The sequence below is a fragment of the Erigeron canadensis genome, chromosome 3 (assembly GCF_010389155.1).
Source record: "Erigeron canadensis isolate Cc75 chromosome 3, C_canadensis_v1, whole genome shotgun sequence".
NCBI lineage: Eukaryota > Viridiplantae > Streptophyta > Magnoliopsida > Asterales > Asteraceae > Erigeron > Erigeron canadensis.
Genome location: NC_057763.1, coordinates 24,842,946 through 24,863,056, shown reverse-complemented (window position 1 = coordinate 24,863,056; position 20,111 = coordinate 24,842,946). Strand labels below are relative to the sequence as shown.

Below are 20,111 nucleotides of genomic sequence, written 5' to 3'. Positions count from 1 at the left end.
CTGTCTTGACAGTGACCTGAAAAAAACATCCATATAACATCTCAAACAAAATACTAACGCCAGATATTCCCGTGGTATCAAGAGAATGATATAACTGAATTCTTTTCATCTAATCAGAAAGCCAGACAAAATATATACTTATATTAAGAAGAAAGTTGTTGCCACAGGGCCACATCATCCCAGTCTACTTTCTTCATATGTGACAGAACACACCTTCAAGTTCATTGTAAGCATATGTTTCACGGTATTACTAGTTATCAAGAGTTCAAGACTTTAGTCTACCTACGAATTGCATAAGACCACCACTCCCATTTAAACACGTATGAAACCCGGATCCAAACTGTATTCAAATACTTAAGAATAAGAAATTTTGATACTCGTAATATTTAACATAGATGATCAATACAGTATTAAGCAGGTTCAGGATTCCAAATCATTATAGTTCTAAGCTCATTATTTCGTAATAGAAAGTATAACAGTAAAACAGTCATGAAACAGTCCAGATCTAAAAGAATAAATTGCGTACAAGCTTTCCATCTAAGATCAAAATCCATGCATAACCTATTTGAATGTGTGTTTTCAGAGTGATTATCAAGTTACAAAAATCACTTTCAAGTGTACTTGTACAATTGTACCTATGAACTACGATAATCTGATAATTTACAGGTTAAATAAATTGTATCACACCAGCTGCAACAAATTGATTTCTGAAAGGTTGAGTAAAATTTTTAAATACATACGCTATTTTATCATAACTTACTACATTATAATCAAACATACAAAACACCTTGAAGAGTGATTATAAAGTTGTCAAAACACAATCATACACCATATCCTGCCTCCTCGTGGTTTATTAGACTTGATAATCAAACTTCGACTATTCAGTATCAATATATTACATACAAAAACATACATCATAACACCCCCATCTATAGTGAAGTCTCTACCAAAATGCCCTTTAACTCCCCTAACAAATGATATCAGATATTAATATTTTGTCAACAACCTAAGTCAAAATCTATAATGATAGATAAGTACTTCACAAAACTAATGCTCATCTTCAAAACAAAAGTAACCATGTTATAATACATATATATAAGCGAAATCGACAAAAAAGTCACAAAAACATTAACTAAACATGTGGTCAAGTCGCTACATTTTCATCATTATAAAGTTTATATCTTGCTAGCTAAACTGAGTTTTATCCAGTTTGTTCCACCTTGTTACCAGTTTTATATCCAGTTTTGTGTTTAAAATAATACTTACGAATAAAAAACGTAGTTCTATAACTTCATTAATCACCAAAACTGTTCAGTGACTTCACCACATTCTGTTGAAATAATAAGACTAAATCAAAAACATTAAGACCAAACATCATGGAAAGAACCTTAAACTAACCTTAAAATATCAAACCTATCTTTCCCAAAATTAAGACCAGCAGTCTGAACAGTCTTCCAATCTCTAGTAAAATCAAACCCTTCTTCCAAAACCTCATCCATAATCCCACCACCATTATTACTATCATCAAACCCAACATCTCGAATCATCTTACTTTCGTCTTTTCGTCTAATATCGAAATAATTCTGCTGAACTAATCTTTCCATCAATTCAATCCACTCATTCCAAGGATGAACTAACTCAACCCCAACTCCATTATTACTCAACCCCTTTTTTTCTTTAACTTGATCATCAAGTTTCAAACTTTCATCATTTTGGGTTTGTTTTTCTTTCTTGGATTCTCTCCAAGCTCGAATTCGGTCAAGGGTTTCGTCTTTATGGGACCGGTCTTTCTCGATTGCGTCGATTTGATCGAATACAAAGCTCATACGTGCAGATAAAGATGTGGGTTTTTGTAGGGTTTGGTTTGAATTGGGTGTTGTTGAGTAAAAAAGATTTAAGTTTTTGAAAATGGGGTTGTTTGTTTTGGGGAAAAAACGGTGAAAATGAAGAAAGTGTGATAAACCCATTTTGGAATTGGAAAAAAGTTTCAAACTTTCATAAATTGATTGATCATTTTGTGAATTTGTGATGATGAATAAGATAGAAGAAGAAGCTTAAACCCTTGTGAGAAAATGGGAATCTGCTTGTAAAGGGGGTTTTTTCATTTTTGAGATTTTTGATAGATGGGCTTCTTTTTTGTAGCCCATGTAACATTATGATCAAATGGCCCAGGGCTAATTATATGGTCTGATTTTATTTTGAAAAATTTTACATTTTAAGTATTTTTAACGATAAATTTATTCTCACTAAACCTTGAACAATATGATCTTTTTGACTTGACAAATTTCATCTTTTCATATGTAAGTTTCCGTTTTAATATAAATTTTATATGGAACATGGAAGTTTATATAGATACACTAACACGTTACCCGTACAATGCGGCGGTAGTCGTGAAGGCGACGATGTGATGGTAGGGGGCTAGGGGCGACAGTTGCTGAAACATCGATTGATGTAGATTAATGATATAAAGGGTTAATGAATATATTTTTAAAGATAAAGGATTGATAGTGTAATTTTTAAAAATGATAGTGTAAGTGAAAATATTAAATATTTTTTAGGGTGGTAGATAAAAATATTACATGCGAAGACATCTTAAACATTTTCTCCCATGTAACTTTCAACATGCGTGTATTTTCTTTAATAAGTAGTATAGATTGATATAGATACACTTGCATTTTAGATATTGATTTAATTTGGCTCTTCAAACAAACAGGTCAAGTTCCTTTACTAATGACATTTCTTAAGAGTCTCTGTGTCTTTCTTTTTACCTCATACATATAATTATGAGAGTTTATACTCTTCGTACATTTGAATTTTGGTCGTAAAATTTTAAGTACTCATACATCAATTTATGACTTTTGTCATGTCGCAATGCGAATTCAGTTATGAATGAAGTTGTAATATTTTGTATTAGTTGCGGCTTGCAATATACGAGTACAATATTATTTAGACTTGTGAATAAATTTGACGATTATTTTCATTTGTAAGTCATTTTTTTCTATGTAATTTTTAACGAGATAAGTGTTAATGTAATTTTTCTGCCAATAATTTATAGTATGTCATTAGTGGTGTTATTACGTATACTCTTTAATGACGTTATGACCAAAAACCACTACTTATTCTAAAGAGAATAATCTTATATCTTATAATTTATGATAGTAATTAATGAAATAATTATAGCTTAGTGAACTTAATAATTTGTTTTAATGAAATTAGCATTGTTTGTGTTATTATGTTTTTACTTTACTACATAAAATTGATTTATAAATTGATGAGGGTAATTAATAATGATAGTATATATTGTTTAGTTATAGATGCTTTATTGTTATGGGTTTTGCTAAACGAAGTCTTAAAGGCTTTCGTTAAGGTGCATTAATCAGTTGTATACTTACCCTAAATTTCAAGGGGTGAGTTTTTAATATGAAAATGTACACTCTTTTAATGCACGTTAAGTAAACCCTTAAGAACTACACTTAACATTTTCTATAGTTACCTATATTTTAACATCCATATTTTTTATGCAAATTTTATTCGTTTGAAACTTCGCGTCTCGATTTGACTGCGAGAAGTCTAACATACGTTGTCTTAACCGGGTCCGCGCTCGAGCTCTCTCGAAGTAGAAATGTCTATTTTAAATACTCAATGAGAGAGAAAACCCTTACATGTATATATGTGAAGATAACATTAAATGCAAAGGGTAAATATTTATGTGTTTATAAATTTTGGTCATTAAATTTGTTGTCTTTGAGCTTCTGTAAGTTACAATGTATTTAATAAGTATAAGAAATAAAACATGAATGATCACTATTATCATATAAGGAATCCTTGCGATTGTAATTTCGGAATTGTATACACATGTTTGTGTTTATTTTGGGTTTAGAGCGATTGAAGCTTGAAAAATCGATGGAGCAAAAGATAAACGAATAGTAGTAATTCATGATAGTTTTTGTCTAAAGCTGAACATAATCAAAAGAAAAGGTGCATTATTATTATTGTTATGACTCTCTTAATTTTCAATTAATTACGTTTCAATTAGAGAGGTATAAGGATGGATATTATTATATATTAATCATTTCACCTATATTATATACAACTAATATTAGTTACTTAACATCTAATAATAAGTTACTTAACACCTATATTAATAATAAGTTACTTAACATCTGCCCGATGGCCTGGATAGTGGATACAAACAACAAAGATACAACGTGAGTCTGAAAATCATTCAAGGCGGCTATCCGTCATTGATAAACAAAGTTTGGAAGATATGAATGTAATAAGTTGAGTGTAGAAAAATGGTTGGTACCTAAATTGTGAAGTTGGTGTGTTAAATCACTATTACCCTTATGGTGTAAAGGTCCAAAATTATATATTCAATTTAAGGGAAACTGTTATTCAATCTGCACGTACAGGTATACAATTATCTCTTTAGATAGCCATAGGTCAATTTGTATCTGTTGAAATGTTTATATGCTGGTGGATTTGATTTTCAAATGGTTAGTGAAAGCTTTTTTTTTTTTTTTATCATAATAAAAGACTAAATATCGGTTAGAGTTCCTTTGTTAGGCGAACCACGTTATTCGTCCTGAAACATTTTATTTGTTTTCTACTGATTATTATAGTATAATTTTTTTTATTTAAAAGACGATGAATAATATAGTTTTAAGAAACAACTTTCATTACCTATTTAAAAAATCAGAAATAAAGTACATGCAAACAATATATTTAAACCACGACGTGCGAAGCACGGGTATTTAAGCCCCCGTATCTTACAAAAATACCTCATATCTGTATTTAATACATATCATATAGATGACATTGATGATATTGATGTATCTGTTTGTTCTTGATAATTCAAATCTTATGTTTGCACTATTTTTTTCAAAAACATGGTTTCCCCATAATCTTGAAAATGAAATACCCAGTTGTTTAATAAACAGTTTGATCTAAATGAGCCTTTTTCCTTCAAATAAAAGGTAAAGTTAATTGCATCCAAATAAAACTTTTAATATTTTAAGAGCTTTTAGTTTAAAATTAAAAGCTAAAGCTTTTGAAAAGTTTATGTAAAACATAGCCCTAAATTTTAAGCCTTCATGTTCGTGCTAGACCTCCAACTCGTTGGCAGCGAAAGCTGGCTAGAACAGCCACTCACAGTCTCACACCTTGCCACATAACTGCGTTAAAGATTGCCTTAAAATAAGCACACACATCAATATTTCAATTTTGTTCAACAAGGCTATCAATGACTGGGTTTGCCAAACAAAGTTGTTAGAGAGCCATATACCGTTTACAATGTACTATATAGCCATATAGGCCGATATATCAAAAATAAAATAAGGTTTATGTCATCAACTTCAAATTTCACACGCATAGCAAGAACATCTATTTTTAATGAAGTTGCGAATTTAAGACATCAGTTTTCTACTTTTCTTTATATATTCACCAAAAGAATTTTTCTAATTCTAATATTTTACACAATATGATAAGCTTTTTTTTTTGAACATTCGATTTACATGATATGATAAGCTAAAATACATTTTCTGTACTTGTCCTATTGTTATTTGGAGTGTATTAAAAACTATACTTTTTTACTTGAAAGGATTGAGAGATGTACAACAGACAAAACATACAAAATTAGAACCACTCTGCCATACACTTGGGGTAAAAACCTGATTCTGTGGCAATGTTAGAAAGAGATCGCAACTCTTTTTGTACCTTTTGCCTTTCATAGAAGACAGAGCAGGCGAGTGACGTACATTTTATGCCGCTTTCTAAAATTGAATCCCCACCTCCACAATGCCGGCATATCTGGAAAACATAACCATTTATTAAGCATGCAATTGATGTGTTTTTAATGCAACTTTCTAAATGCACATCTAAAACATCATTTGATAACTGGCTGCCAAATTTTGTGAAACAAAGCCTGACTGTCTATGACTATTTTAAAAATTGACTTTTTACGTTAATGTAAAAAACTAACTTCAAATGATTGATGATGAGCAGTAAAGCAATAACAAATGTTGTATTTGATTAAAGGTGGCAATTTCAATCTAATTACCAAAACCGGAAGTCAAATATGAAACCATTCAAAAAACTGAGCAGGCAATTCAGATAATTAGTCGCCCATAGTCTTATTCGAAACATTTCAACCTCCTAAGCTGATCTATGTGTATAAATTGTTTATTGCTTTAAATAAGAAGGTTTTAGGCATCAATACTTAATAAATTCATTTATTTATAAAACTAATATGAACGGAAAAGTTTTGGTGGGTCTAACAGAGCCAGTCCACTTTGACCCATATTACAAGTTACCTGTTTTAACCATTACCCAACCAGCTCGATCCAAACATATTGCCCCCTCTGCATTTGACCTTAAAAGGCACATGATGGCTTCTTTTTAAATGAAAAGAGGGGGCAGGGATGCATATTCAGTTAGCTAAAAGTTAAGTATGAACTTGTAATACTTACAGCAGCAAGGTGTTGAATCTCTCTTTCAATCTTAGATGTCCTTCCAGTAACAGCCACTGCAACAGCAGCTTCATTTCTTGAACACTTGGTACATAAAGGTGCAGCAGATGCCTGAACCAACTCCCCGCACATGATGCAGTGTTTAGAGAGATAATAGTAATCAATTCTGGTCCGGTGAGAATTTGGTCCATAAGACTGGTTTTTCCCAACAAACTCTCTAACTGGACGTGGCATTTCCAGAAACCATTGTTTTAAGTCGACACCTACGAGCCCAAATACCCTCTGTAAGGCTGGAATTATCTGTTTGTTGATATAATACAAGTCGTTTAATCTAAAAGGTGAATCGACTGTCAAGAGTTCCATTGGATCGACCACCATATCAGCTAATCGTGCACCAGGTTCACCATGAACCACCACGTAAGGTATTCGTTCTGCATACCGTGGTTCAGCCCGAGGATCAGCTCTTATAGCTTTGGTAGCTACTATTGCAGATGGAGGAAGGGAAGAAACACGTGAGCTGTAGGTTCCTAAACGAACTTCCTTCGCGAAAATAAAATCCTGAATTGAAACCCGGCCTGACAATATACGCGACCATTGACGTAGCAAGTACAGTTTAACCTGTAGAAAAATTAATTAGAAGTTTTAACTCTCCGCTATGTGAGCATTACCTTTGAAAAAAGTAGGCAGTTTCAACCCATTTGCTTATGAATGAATCATTGATGTTATGCTTGATCGATAGAGGTTATGTCAGGTAAAAAATATTACCTAGAAATAATACGTTCCAAAGTCACCCACATGTAGTTACAAGCAAACCTCCTAATATATTTATCCAACAAAAGAGTTTATAACCGAGTAGAATTAACTTTCGAAAGTACATTCGAAACACCAATCCTTTGTAAGGTTACAAATTTGGACCATAAAGTTTTGGATCAACTTAACTTGACTGTTTTGACCCATTACCCATCATGACCGACCAGCCCATTTGGCCACCTCGACTTATGAATTAATATGTTCCCACAGCCTTGCTTCTAACCATTTAAATACTACCCCTGGGGTTGTCAACATATCATTTTGTACCTCTAGCTAATATTCCAGCATGCTCACTGCTTACTTATTAGTCATTGGCTTGTTGATAGCAAATTCACCTCAACTAATCAACAATAAACCTTGAGGGTCACAGGTTCAATTCTCATGAGAGCATAAATATTGGCACATGTTGGAACTATTCGGGTTGATACATTAGTAACGCGATTTGGTCCAGGTTGAACCGGTTAAGTTGGAACTAATTACCGAAAGACTAGCTCAGGTCAGAACTCATAGCTCAAACTCAACAGCCTAGCTACAAGTCTTTATATATAATTAATATGTCTGCCATATTTCAAAAAATATTTACTTTTTTCTTATTAATTTTTTCGAATGGCAAGTAATAAAGATAGTTTAGGAATTTTAATAAAAAAAAGATTTGGAAACTTTTTACCTGTTTTCTGTTCCCCTATTTTTTTTTTCTTTTTTATTTAAGAAACCTGTTTGACCACTTAAACAAGAATGGAACCTTTATAGACCTATTTAAAAATCAACGACTCGTAACAGAAAACTCTTGTAAATGATGGATAAATATTAGTGGTGATGCTGCAGCTGACCTTACTAATATCCTGAGTTTCAAAATAGTTTCTCAATGAATGTTCCATCGTCTTGGATACAGCCGCACATGTATCTCTTCGTACTGTCTCGATACCTTTAGCATCGAAGACCGGTTTGACTTGGTCAGGCTTTTCATAACTGTACCCGACATACCTCTTCTTTGTAAGAAGAAAGCAGGGATGGTAGACCTTCTCCATTTTCAATACCACTGGATTAGGATTCATCTTGGTTACTGCCGATGCAATCTCGTTTCCAATTTGGTGGGCTTCACTCACAGAACGTCCTGGGAGGAGCACAAACATGCTGCATAGCATATTGCTAGAATGTTAGAGTATTAGACTTTAGAAACTGAGATGACAAGATGGATTTGGAGGGTATATTGGATAACAGGTTGTGTGTGTTCATCATGATTTAGACTTTCTACGCACTAGATTTAGACTTTGAATGAACTTCACCCCATTCGATCCTATTTGCCCATCCCTTTTAGCTAATATAAAAATATTTGGCTCAATTGAGATGAAATTATAAGAATAAAAAAAAAGGACTAATTCATAGTGAGCTGAAATCGGCACTTCATTTTGAGACAACCAAGAGCTATGCCATAGAAAACCAGGTGAATAACAAGATTAATTTGCCGCATGTGCCAGCAATCCACTACCAAAACTAACATTCTATATAAATTACATTACAGAACTTCAACATTGTTAAAAATAGATTTGTCAAACAACGTACCTATCAGTATCACCATATATAACTTTAGCCTTCCACTTATCATGTGTGTTCACAAGTAAAATTGCATTTTCAAGTGTTCTACGACCACACTGAACGATACTGTCTGCCAGTTCAGCACAAGGCATGCGACCACTAAAACCAGCAGCTGTATACCCATAGGTCACATTTGCTATTAGCTTTAACGCAAGCTGTCTTGCATTATAGATCTGAGACAGCAAGTAAAGCATATAAGTTGACTTCTAATATGTTTTCATAAATTGTTGAACATATTCTAGAACTTATTAGTTATAAATAGCAACTTGAAGTACAAAAAAAGGTCGCCTAGAGTCAAAAGTGAGATGGTACCCGATAAAGTACTTTATCGGATGGAGACAACTTCTTCATTGCCTGCTTAACCATAATTCGTGTCGATAATATTTCATTAAGTAAACGAGGTAGTACACCTTCTCGGACCTGAATGATGGCAGATATATAAAATCACATTTATATTCATATGTAGTATATCTGAAGATGTAAGAATCAATTAACACATAGAACAATAAACTCATTTCCTTTCCCACAAATCAAAATATATCTGAAGAGTAGATCAGCTCAAATCACTACCTTTGAAGGCACATACATAACACCATTGGGAGTAAGTAGAACCTCATTCTTCAATTCACACAGAACATTTGGGTCTGGTGTATATGAACTAACACCAAGCGTATTCGGCTTTGAAGGTGTAACCTTTCCAAGGCATGTACAGAAGCAGAGATTATAAGCTATGACCATTGATGGATACAGAGATTGAAAATCTAAAACAACGACTGGATCCGCATAGAACCCAGATTCTGGCTCCATAACAAGTGGCAAGCATTCCATAGCAGGTTGGCATGCAACCTAGATGACAAAGATATTTTTAGAAAATGATCAAGCACAAAGAAAAAGAGAGCTGCCATCAATGATTTTGAATTAGACAGAAGTTTGCTGAGAAAAAACCTGTTGGGTTCCAGGAGAAATTGCAAGATAATTTTGTGTGTGTGCCAATCTCACTAACATAGATTCCACACGGTACTGGGAACCTCTGGAAAGAACAGAAAAGAAATCGATACCAAATACACGAGCAAGCTCAGATGTCCTGTTTATCTGCATGATCACAAGTGATACTGCAATACATCAAGTTCAAAAGGTTTTGACATAGAAAATGCTTATAAACCAATTTCCCACATACCATATCAAGTTGGTTCATCACTTGAAAGTTTAACCTTGCCCTGTCCAACACATACTCTATACAACGATATCTTGCTTTTCCAGGACCACTAGCAAACCACTTTGTCAGTGTTCTACAATGAATATATGGAATTTTTCTTCTAAGAACTGCTTCTGCCACTGCTTCAGCTGTGTACATATTAAGCTTAACCTCACTACGAACGAGCCGCCAAAGATTAAGGACAATTCTACCCCCAACATGGACACCGCTTGCATGAGTTCGGCCCCACTCGTCCTCAATTATTGTTTCATTTGGCAGATCATTTTCAGGATTTAATGCTTCAGGGATCACATCACTCATCATTTCTTTATCTGGGATATCTAAAATTCCGGTATTTAAAATAGGTTGAGATGGTATGCGGGATACTTCATTAAGCAATCCAATTCCAATAAATGCAGCCCTTTCAGCTAAGAAACCAAGTGAACCACCTTGAATGTCCCAGCCCATTAGAATATCTGGATCATGATAGCATATAATTTTCACGAACTCACTGAACAAATGCTTCTCTTGGGTGCAAACTATCAACTTGCAACCAGTTATACCTTCCAGATTTCTGTTCAGTTAAACTCCATGTAAAAAGTAAAAAAATACCAGGAAAACAGATGCCAGTGCTTATAGAAGAGAGCTAAATTCAAACCACTAGAGTTATTCCCTTAAATTAACTGGGCATTAACAAATTAAACGTTACAATACAGTATGGACTTTACTCAAATTTTCATATTTAAAGTTGGTTGATTTGATAGGCATATGAGTTAGGTTGATTTGTCATTATCCTTTCTAAAAAGGAAAATGATCAATCAACTAACGATAGCATATAAACATTAATAAGGAAAAGAATGAGGAACTACACCATCTCTTAGTTTCTTTCATAGATATCAATAAAATTCAAACTTAAATTTATGTTGTAATCCCTAAGCTTAAAAAATCTTTAAAAAAAGAACTAATTAAGAACAATGTAACATAACTGGTTTGATGGCTGCAAATTCGATGTCACATCACTGAAATACATCATAAACACCAAACTGATCCATTTTTCAAAATCATAAGCAACCAAGCAGGAACACAAATTTAATCCCCCAAAACCAAAATTTGAAACCAACATATATCTCTTTTTTTTTACCAATGGGGTGAAATCCTAGTGGTACCGCCATCATGTGACCACATGGACCCACAATTGAAGGCTAGAGGTCACAGGATCAAAACTTGCCAAAGGCAAGTGGAGAAACAATATCTTGTGATCCCATATGTGAGGATGGTGACTTATCAGGCGAGTTCTATGCGGTGTGCGCTCTGGGTACCAATACGGTACATGAGACCAGCGGGTTCCCACCCATTTACCCTTTTTTTTTAATATATATTTCTCTTTTATTAATCATCAATAACAAGCATCAATGCATCACCTTCATAAGAAAGCATAGAATCTAAAGTTTGTTTAATTTTTATACAGTTATTATTTAATTTTGAGTTTAAGTTTATGTATTATTCAAAAAGCATTGAACTTTTAGGTAATGTTTTGTTTAAGGTATGAATGACAACCTCAATCTATAAGAATAGTGTTCTCTGAAAGCTTAATTCCTTTTACAATGATTTTTCATGTTCAAGGACTAGACGAAATGAAGTTCCGTTCTTTTCATGCAAAGAGTTCCTTTTTCAAGTTTAAGACAATAGGTTTCCCGGTCATCTGACGACGAAATAACTTTTTTCTGTATGATGAGTTTCCCTTGTCTTTTATCCATCTAATTCTAAACTAAATGAGAATTAATAAAAATGGTGCACCTTCTAACAGTTGTCATCTCACCGCGCAAGAGAACATAGCTATTGATTGCAAAATTATCATCTTCCTCGATAACAACTGCTATGAAATTGACGGCATCAAATCGTGGGTCAGGTCTCAAATCTCCCCTAGAATCTGCATGGACCTGTCAATAAGTGTGCTACAAGTCAGACATAACTGTCATTTCTATTTATCTACCGTCTTTTGACAAACTTTGATACTATACACTTCATGCAAAATGTATAATGAGAGTGACCCTTCCATAAGATTCTGCACTGGTTCAGTTATTCCTTGACGCAAACAAGGGGGGTATGCTTCAATTTTATACAATGATATTTAAAAGAAGACAATTGAACCTCTATGCTAAACGTCGTCAGCTGCTGTCCTGCACCAATACTTGCAGGATCCCTAAAGCCTGCTTGACTCAAAGGAGTCAGCTTTTTTCCTTCAGGACCCGATATCTGAGAGATATCTTGTGATATTGCTGACATACCAGGAGAACATTTTTTTGGTTTCATAACATGGCGTTCCAGGCCAAACTCCTTTACATGATCCAGATGAGGTTTAATGCTAGACGTTGAGCCTGAGTCCATGACAGGCTTAGCAGAAATATCTAGTGGATCCATGTCATGGCGAAGAGAACCTGCATGCACCAAACAATTACTATGTCTTTATAATAATTTGTCAACCTGAAGATGGTAACTGCAAAAAGACTTTACCCTTTGGTGAAGAAGAATCTTCTGCTGATGCATTTATATTCTCTCTCGATACACCTGACACCAAAGAATCAAGATAAAAATATTTCCTAAGCTACAAACTTTCATCAAAAGATGGATGAAGCAATACCATCATGAAGCAGCCATTTATTAACATCATCTCTTGATGGGGGTATAATTGCAGGTGTTAACATGTACAGACGGGAGCCATCACTATGATAGTTTGTAAGTGCACCCATGCCTTGTCCTTGATGACGAATGGAGCCATCCATTGTAGACTTGGGGTGTTTATCCTCTTCATCATTCTCATCAATGAATGAAGGCTGCTTATCAGTGCCTTTATCATCAACTACATGTTGAAAAACTAGATTACTTAACAATTGCAACAAACAGTTATAGTGTAGTTAATTGCAACAAACAGTTATAGTGTAGTTACTATAATGGTAGAGAACGACATGTATATTCAAACACACCCAAAAAGTGTTGATTTTTGTTTAAGGTAGCAGCAACAAAATTAAGCATGCCTTATATAAGAAGAGTTATGGAACTAACTTTGCTCTCCCTGAAACTTAACTAAGTGCTCCAGTTGCGTCTATTGGTTAAATTTGGATCGGATGATTAATGAACTGATCTAACCCAGCTAAATAGATTGTGATCGGACCCATGACACAACTAATACAAATAAATGGACCCCCATGAAGATCAACCCACGTATTTTAGTTATCTTTTACACCTTCAAAGCCATTGTCTTTATTTCAAACATATTCATCACTAGCGCCCCAGCCCCACCCACCCACCCACCACCACTATAGGCCGTAACTTGTCTCAATTATCTAACACAAGATTGTTGACATATACTAAAAATGTAAATTAAAAACTTTGTGAACACTTTGAGTATAAACACTCCCAGGCTATAGAAACAATCATTTTGGAAAAAGTCAACGTCAAATTTTTTGTTATTACTAAAATTCATCACCTAAAACGTGAGTCGTAATAAAAAGCTTCCCTCACAACTTAGATGACATTTTCTATATAAGTACCTTTAAATTTAGAAAACAAGTACAGACTTATATTTTCTTTAATTATAATCATAGCGAACCAAGAAATAGGTTTCTGCTGTAACAGAAATAAAGCTAGATCAAGACCTATTTTTTCAGTCTTATATCCAACTGCAGGAGCACAACCTTCCAGTGTAAGTGTCGGTGATGAACTAACTGGAGGGGATCCATATAGCATGTTGTAACTGATAGGCGGAGTGATGTCTTGCTGATCACCAGAAAAAGAACACCCTGATCTGGAATCGGTAGGAGAGCTGATATTTTCCTGATCGCTCCTTTGTTTAGAAGAGGAATATATATTGTTACATTCCTCCTCTGGTGTACCCTTTACATCATAATGCATTTCAACTTTTGGAGACTCGCCCCGATTACAACGCTTTCTCCTCATAAGATCCCGCACTGAGCATCCAACACTTGTACTTCCAGCACAAGCTTCTGTATCAGTTTTCAAATCACTTTCACATCTACCACCTTTGAAATCCGATGTTTGACCATCATTCATACTCTCGGACAAACAAAACGGCAAAGAGCTCCATTGGAGACCCTTCCTTTTGTGTTTTATGTTAACACTAGATCCAGAAGCAAGCTTCACTCGTTCTTTGCTCTTCTCTATCTTAGATGTTTTGCCAGTGTGATGGATCAGTTTTTTACTATCCCCAGAGCCATCCACTTGAGGAATCTCTTTCATTGATAATAGATGAGAAGACGACTCATTTTTACTTTTACTTTGAGCTTTACCTTCTATATCTGTTGAAACTTGAACAGAATCAAGGATGTCTTGACACTCTTGTTGGGATGCATTTACAAATTCTAAATCAGCTTTTTCAAGCACCTCGTTAATAGTTGTTGCAGGCATCATTGGGCTTAAAATGGTTTCCCTTCTAAGTTCATCATCCGAGTTTATATCTTCTGCAGCTTGAGAAGATGCTAGCCAGTTTAAAAGCCTCAAAGCCTCAGGATCTTCTGCAGTATAGCGACATTGAGAATCTTGTGATAACAGAAGTGTAGTATGATTTGATGTCTGTAAATGTTTGCTGCTTTCTTTTTCAAGGTTGGCATATCCCCTTTCAACCATATCTTTTCCATCACTGGAAGATCTTATAGATTGTGAGAACATTTTGTTAGGCTTGACTGGAGTACATGGTGAAGAATTTTCTGTATTGCACAATTCCAATAGTTTGACTTCAAACTCTGCTTTATTTGACAAAGTATTCAAAACATTATGCGGACTAGGTTTTCCTGGATCAGATGACATAGTTTCCATATTCATTCCAGTCTTCTCAAATTCCTGTAACAATGGAAAAAAGTGAAACTTATAACTTATGATCAAGTAGAAATAAGACTACATCACAAATATTGATTAATACCTCCCAAATTGGAATGAGTGACTGAACCATTCTAGCATCTGAAAGGGTTTGTGACAGTGATGAGTACAGCTTAGATTGCTGGTTAAAAATATCTGCCAAATATCAAATTGGTATAAATCAGGCATTACTCAATAGCATGTCCTAGAAGGATCCATCAAAATACTGTAGAAACTCTAAAAACAGAACTAACCATCAATAGCAGAATCTCCCTCAAGTTCACAGACGCTCTGACGTTTAGCAGGATTATACTCTGGATCTTGACTAGGGAAATGCCAAATCCAAGTGTCTGGAATAGTGGATAACAGCCAGATTGGTGACTCTAGACAAACATTAACACTTGAATCTGCCTGACTTGACGGATTCCCACGTAATAGTAGCAAGTGAGAATATGGTACATTCAAATTAAAGGTGGTGATTTCGTCCAGTTCAGTTATACAGCTGTCGAACTGGGTGGGTTGGTCAAATTCAAATAGCCGAATTAAAGGTGATAACGGGTCAGTTGGTTTAGGGAAGTATTAAAAATTATCCATGTCGACTAAAACCCATATAGAACCGTTGACCAACCCAGCCCTTTTTCCGCCTCAAATAGAACCAGCCCTTTTTCCACCTCTAATACAACCGAACCCATTTGTGTCTATTGAAAAACCATAAACTTAAGCATCATTACAGCAATAACCTGAGAGACAGTGGCTATAAAAGACTCATTTGTCTGTTGCTTATGTTGGGGATCGTAATTTGTCTTCTGCTTCTGCTTTGTACAAACATGCGGTACTGGATGGCGGAACTTTATCTTTGATACATGTAGGTGTCCCATGCCATGCAAGTTATAATCAATCTACATATGTTGACCAACGAAAATGTTGAGTGAAATCAGTAGATGGAACAAAAAAAAAAGCCGATTTAATATAATTTTACCAAACATATTAGACTATACGATGATCTCATGAGAACTAAGCATAGAAAAGCTAATAATAACAAATATTCAGGTGCATAAGCAAAGGAAAACATTTCATATGCTATGGTTGTTAGCAAAGATGTGTTTACCAGGAACTGGAGAAGAAATGGAATATGCGATTCATGGGGCTGCAAACTCTTCTCGAGAACTGAACCACTCTAATAAACAGTATGCCAGCAGTGGATTGGTTAGCAATGAAATTTATGGACTAACTTTGTTTTAATTAATAGTGGGCCACCACCGCTACAATTACAAAAAACTAGATGAACTTTCGATACATAGCAGTAGTGCAGTACTAACATATGGAAGCTTAAAAATAATTACCAAAAGAAGATTTGCTGCGCGAGAGACATCCTGTGGATGATACCTTTGATCTATGTCAAGAAACCAATAGCATAACTCAAAAGAATAGAGATCATTACACTTTGGATTTTAAACAGAAAACAAAAAATTGTCAAACTTCAGATTTAACTATTTTTATCCTATTAGAGACAATAAAAGATCCACGATCTTCAGTTCTCATCATTTTTAATTATTTCCTTAAAATAAAAGAGAGAAAACTAACAGAGAGAGGGAAAGAGAGAGAGATAACAAAATAAACAATGAAAAAGTAAATACTTAGTTCCAAAAATTGGTCATACTTCTTGAGTTGATCAGAAAACTTTCCTTTTAAAACATAATAAAGATAGAACTTTAGCTGCATACGGATTGAGGATCATAGCTGCAACCATCAAAGGATACAAAGCAGCAGTAAGGAAAGTACTGTGCCCCATCCAGTAATTTAGATAAGTGGGCAGCATGATTTAGATACTTAAATAGCATCAGAGAACAACCCAAAGAAACATATGTAGATCAATAAATTTTCCCTTGCTGCAAGAATTGGCACACATGCAGAAAATAATATATATATTACAAATCACATGCATGTGAATTAAAATGGCAAAAGCAATGGATACAGGTAGAGCTTTGCGAATAGTTGCTCAGATGCATCATAACCGTAAAACCTTCTTGCACGGACAAGACTGCAGCCATGCACATGCTGCCGTTTTGAACCAGCACTACCTTTGAGCTGTAAGATTGAAAGAATTATCAAATCGACATTAGTACATACAATCATATGAAAAAGATGCAAATCCACATTTCTCATACCAAATACCTTCAGTGCCTTCTCAAGAGCATAAGATATCACTCTCACACAAGTATCACCTGAACAATAGTCAAAGATGATCAAACAGACTATTAAAGATATGAACAATACGTCATCACATATCATGAAAACATTATAAAAATATATCCAACAAAAAGCAATGTCAAGATTCACAACCCATATCATAAACTTCAAACATCATTCATATAGCTCAACATTAAATCTGGTCAAGTGGATTTCCAGATGAAAAATGTATTCCAACAAACAATGACCCAAAAAAAATAATATGGAATACCTTCCAACTCCGGTTGCTGAACTATATCCGAACAAGGAACATATAGATATGGCAAAGCCTGCATTAAAATCAAGATAAGTGATACTGAATAAATGATCAAAAAATGACCAAACAGATGATAACAGCCGTCTGTATCACCAAAATGAAACTCAATTATACAGTGTCAACTGTCAACCACGTGCACTCGCTCAGTTGCATTTTCCAATAAATGTCGAAGTTCTTAATACACAAATATTACTCTTTCTCCAAGGAACAGTCCAACAAACTAACCTTCTAAACAGACTGACTGCCCACACCCCGGGAATTCTTTGTGTTATGATAGCAATGTATATCCACCCCTGCTTGTATAGTTGTATCTAGATTCTAGGCTTTCCTTATTGTTACACAACTTATAGTGGAATTCCCATCTTGTCGGATATTTAGACCCTATTTAGTTGTAAAAAGGTGCCACTGTTTTCCAGATAAAATTTCATGTAACACCTTAAAAGTGGAAAACGTTTTAAATAAGATCTTTTCACTAAAATAAGATAAATCCTTTTTCTAAGCCATATAACCGCACTCAAGAAAACTCACTTTTATAGTTCTAAACTATTTCTATTTCAGTAATTGGATATCCCCGTAAGTTCCAAATTTTAAAACGAACACAAATGAATGCACTTTCACTCTCTTGAGAAAATATAACAACGCAAAATAAAAGAAACTTTTCAGAAACAAAACACACCCTTCCAGTTTCTCGACTTACGGAAAAATGATAAACTTTATCAACTAAACTGACTCAAAATATTTGAACAATTGGTCGTCAGGCATCTAAAGGAAATAGAACACTTATAGCAACTAAAAAAGAGGCAAAAAACTCTGATATATATATATATATATAAAGCAGGAGAAAGTTACTCGATGAATATGCAAACAAGTCTTCTGACCAGCCGGTGTCGATCCATACACTCTAATCACAGGAACCTCATTCACCTTCCCACCTATACATACATTCATAAATATATACATATATAACACAACCAAAAATTATGCATTTCGAAAAAACTCATAAAACAGATCATAAATTATCTCTAATTTACATAACGGATAGGTAATTAAATTCGAAATTAAAACTCAACTTCGGTCCAACGCCTACTCTATGTATCTAACCACTTTTGTTCATATGACATATATGCAGTATATAAGTTGACACGTGTCATCCATTTAATTTGGCAAAACAGGCAAACGAAAACGGATCGTTTTGACTCTAATATACGCAGCCGAACCGATATTCTGGTGAGCTTATTTACAGTTGACACATCAGCAAAATTACCATCAGATACATAAAAAAAAAAAAGAAATAATTAAAAATTGGATACATAATTAAAAATAAATAGAAATACCTTGAAAGCTACTGTAAGAAAAATCAAGGTCTGGAATTGGGGGAGACATATAGTAATCAATTGATACTATTCTAACACTGAATATTTTTGAAGTTCCTTGTGAGGATTCTTCCATTTTTATTTTATTTTTTTTTTACCTGATTTGAAAGGAAAAAAAAAAAAAGTTTATTTTATATCACAGAAGCAAAATTAGGGTTTTTGGTTTGCGGGAATTTTGAAGATTTGGGGAAAGGGGTTTTTATTTGGCGGGTGTAGTTTGAAACTTTCTCTCTACTTCACATGCTTTGGAAGCGTACCCCATGTTTTTAATAAAGCTACCAAATATTTGCTTTAGAAACTTGTACACTATGTTTGGTGGATTGTTATATGTGATAAATTTAATAAAATATGTGGTACAAATTTCATTTCTTTTTATTTGAGAAGCTAGGGGTGGTTCCTTGCACGTTGCTGCAGGATTGAGGTGCTACTACGAGATCGTTTTTGTACAAAGCAGGACTCTGGTGTCGTATGAAGAAATTCGAAGTTGCTGCAGAACCATATATATATAATCTTTATTACTTAGCTTTATACATACAAAATGGTTTTGCTTTTTCAAATGAGGTTTACTATATTATATAAAAGATACTAATAGTGCATTCTTGAGTTTTAATTTTATGGGATAAGAAAGAGAAGGAGATGAAAACTTATGTTTTTGCATTCTTGAGTTTTTGATTAAAAGAAAGGAAATTGATGGAAAGGAAAAGTAAGGGGTTTTAAAGCTAAAAACTTTCCTTTCATATTTGGCATAATTTGGAAGGATAAGTTATAAATTTATCAATATAACCTTCAAACCTTTATATGAACTATAATAACTATGGGGCTATAAATGTAATATTACATGTTTTTATCCTTTTCTTATCCTTCTCTTTTAACTCAAGAATGTCTTTAAATCCTTTTATTAACTTTCTTTTCTTTTAAATGATAAAACTCAAGAATGCAATCTATAAATATAATTTTTTATTCTTTCTTCTTTTATCCAATCTTCTCTTTTTTTTTTCTTTAATAAAAACTCGAGAATACAGTGTAGAAGATGGTCATTTAAAGCTTCAACTCCTTGAACTTTAGAAGTGGCTTTTTTTTCTTGAGTCGTGGTTTATTTCTGCGTAATAACATCGAAGTCAGAAAATAGTCTTGATCGTTCCATCGTTATTATTAACACTTAGATGTAACACCTTGGATATACCTATTATATGTTGCTTATTTCATTTGGCAATAGCTTAGGATCCTCGTCTCCGTGTTTCGTGACCAAATCTTTGCAGCTGATATTAATGAGCGCTTGCATGCCTTCATTG

General features: G+C 34.1%; 1 protein-coding gene across 1 annotated transcript; it reads right to left on the bottom strand.

Annotated features, from left to right (window-relative positions):
* Positions 1-5,468: 5,468 nt before the first annotated feature.
* On the bottom strand, positions 5,469-18,895 carry LOC122590829 (DNA polymerase zeta catalytic subunit). The gene is made up of 23 exons (XM_043763000.1): positions 18,781-18,895; positions 18,296-18,378; positions 17,402-17,459; positions 17,116-17,165; positions 16,916-17,028; positions 16,284-16,326; positions 16,049-16,117; positions 15,681-15,839; positions 15,195-15,351; positions 15,005-15,096; positions 13,725-14,925; positions 12,710-12,928; positions 12,583-12,636; positions 12,220-12,506; positions 11,866-12,008; positions 10,051-10,642; positions 9,819-9,965; positions 9,444-9,719; positions 9,186-9,293; positions 8,841-9,046; positions 8,108-8,411; positions 6,468-7,085; positions 5,469-5,808 (listed from the first exon to the last, which is right to left on the bottom strand). Exons 1-23 carry the CDS (start codon positions 18,893-18,895, stop codon positions 5,635-5,637), a joined length of 5,268 nt encoding a protein of 1,755 aa, XP_043618935.1. The 3' UTR covers positions 5,469-5,634.
* Between the last annotated feature and the right edge of the window lie 1,216 nt (positions 18,896-20,111).

Excerpts from the sequence above, each read along its gene's own strand:
- LOC122590829 (XM_043763000.1), bottom strand. The coding sequence starts at position 18,895 with ATGGAAGAATCCTCACAAGGAACTTCAAAAATATTCAGTGTTAGAATA. Across the intron at positions 12,009-12,219 it reads TGACGACGTTTAGCATAGAG|GTCCATGCAGATTCTAGGGG; the intron begins GTTCAATTGTCT and ends ACTTATTGACAG. Across the intron at positions 9,047-9,185 it reads CCGATAAAGTACTTTATCGG|ATCTATAATGCAAGACAGCT; the intron begins GTACCATCTCAC and ends TTGCTGTCTCAG.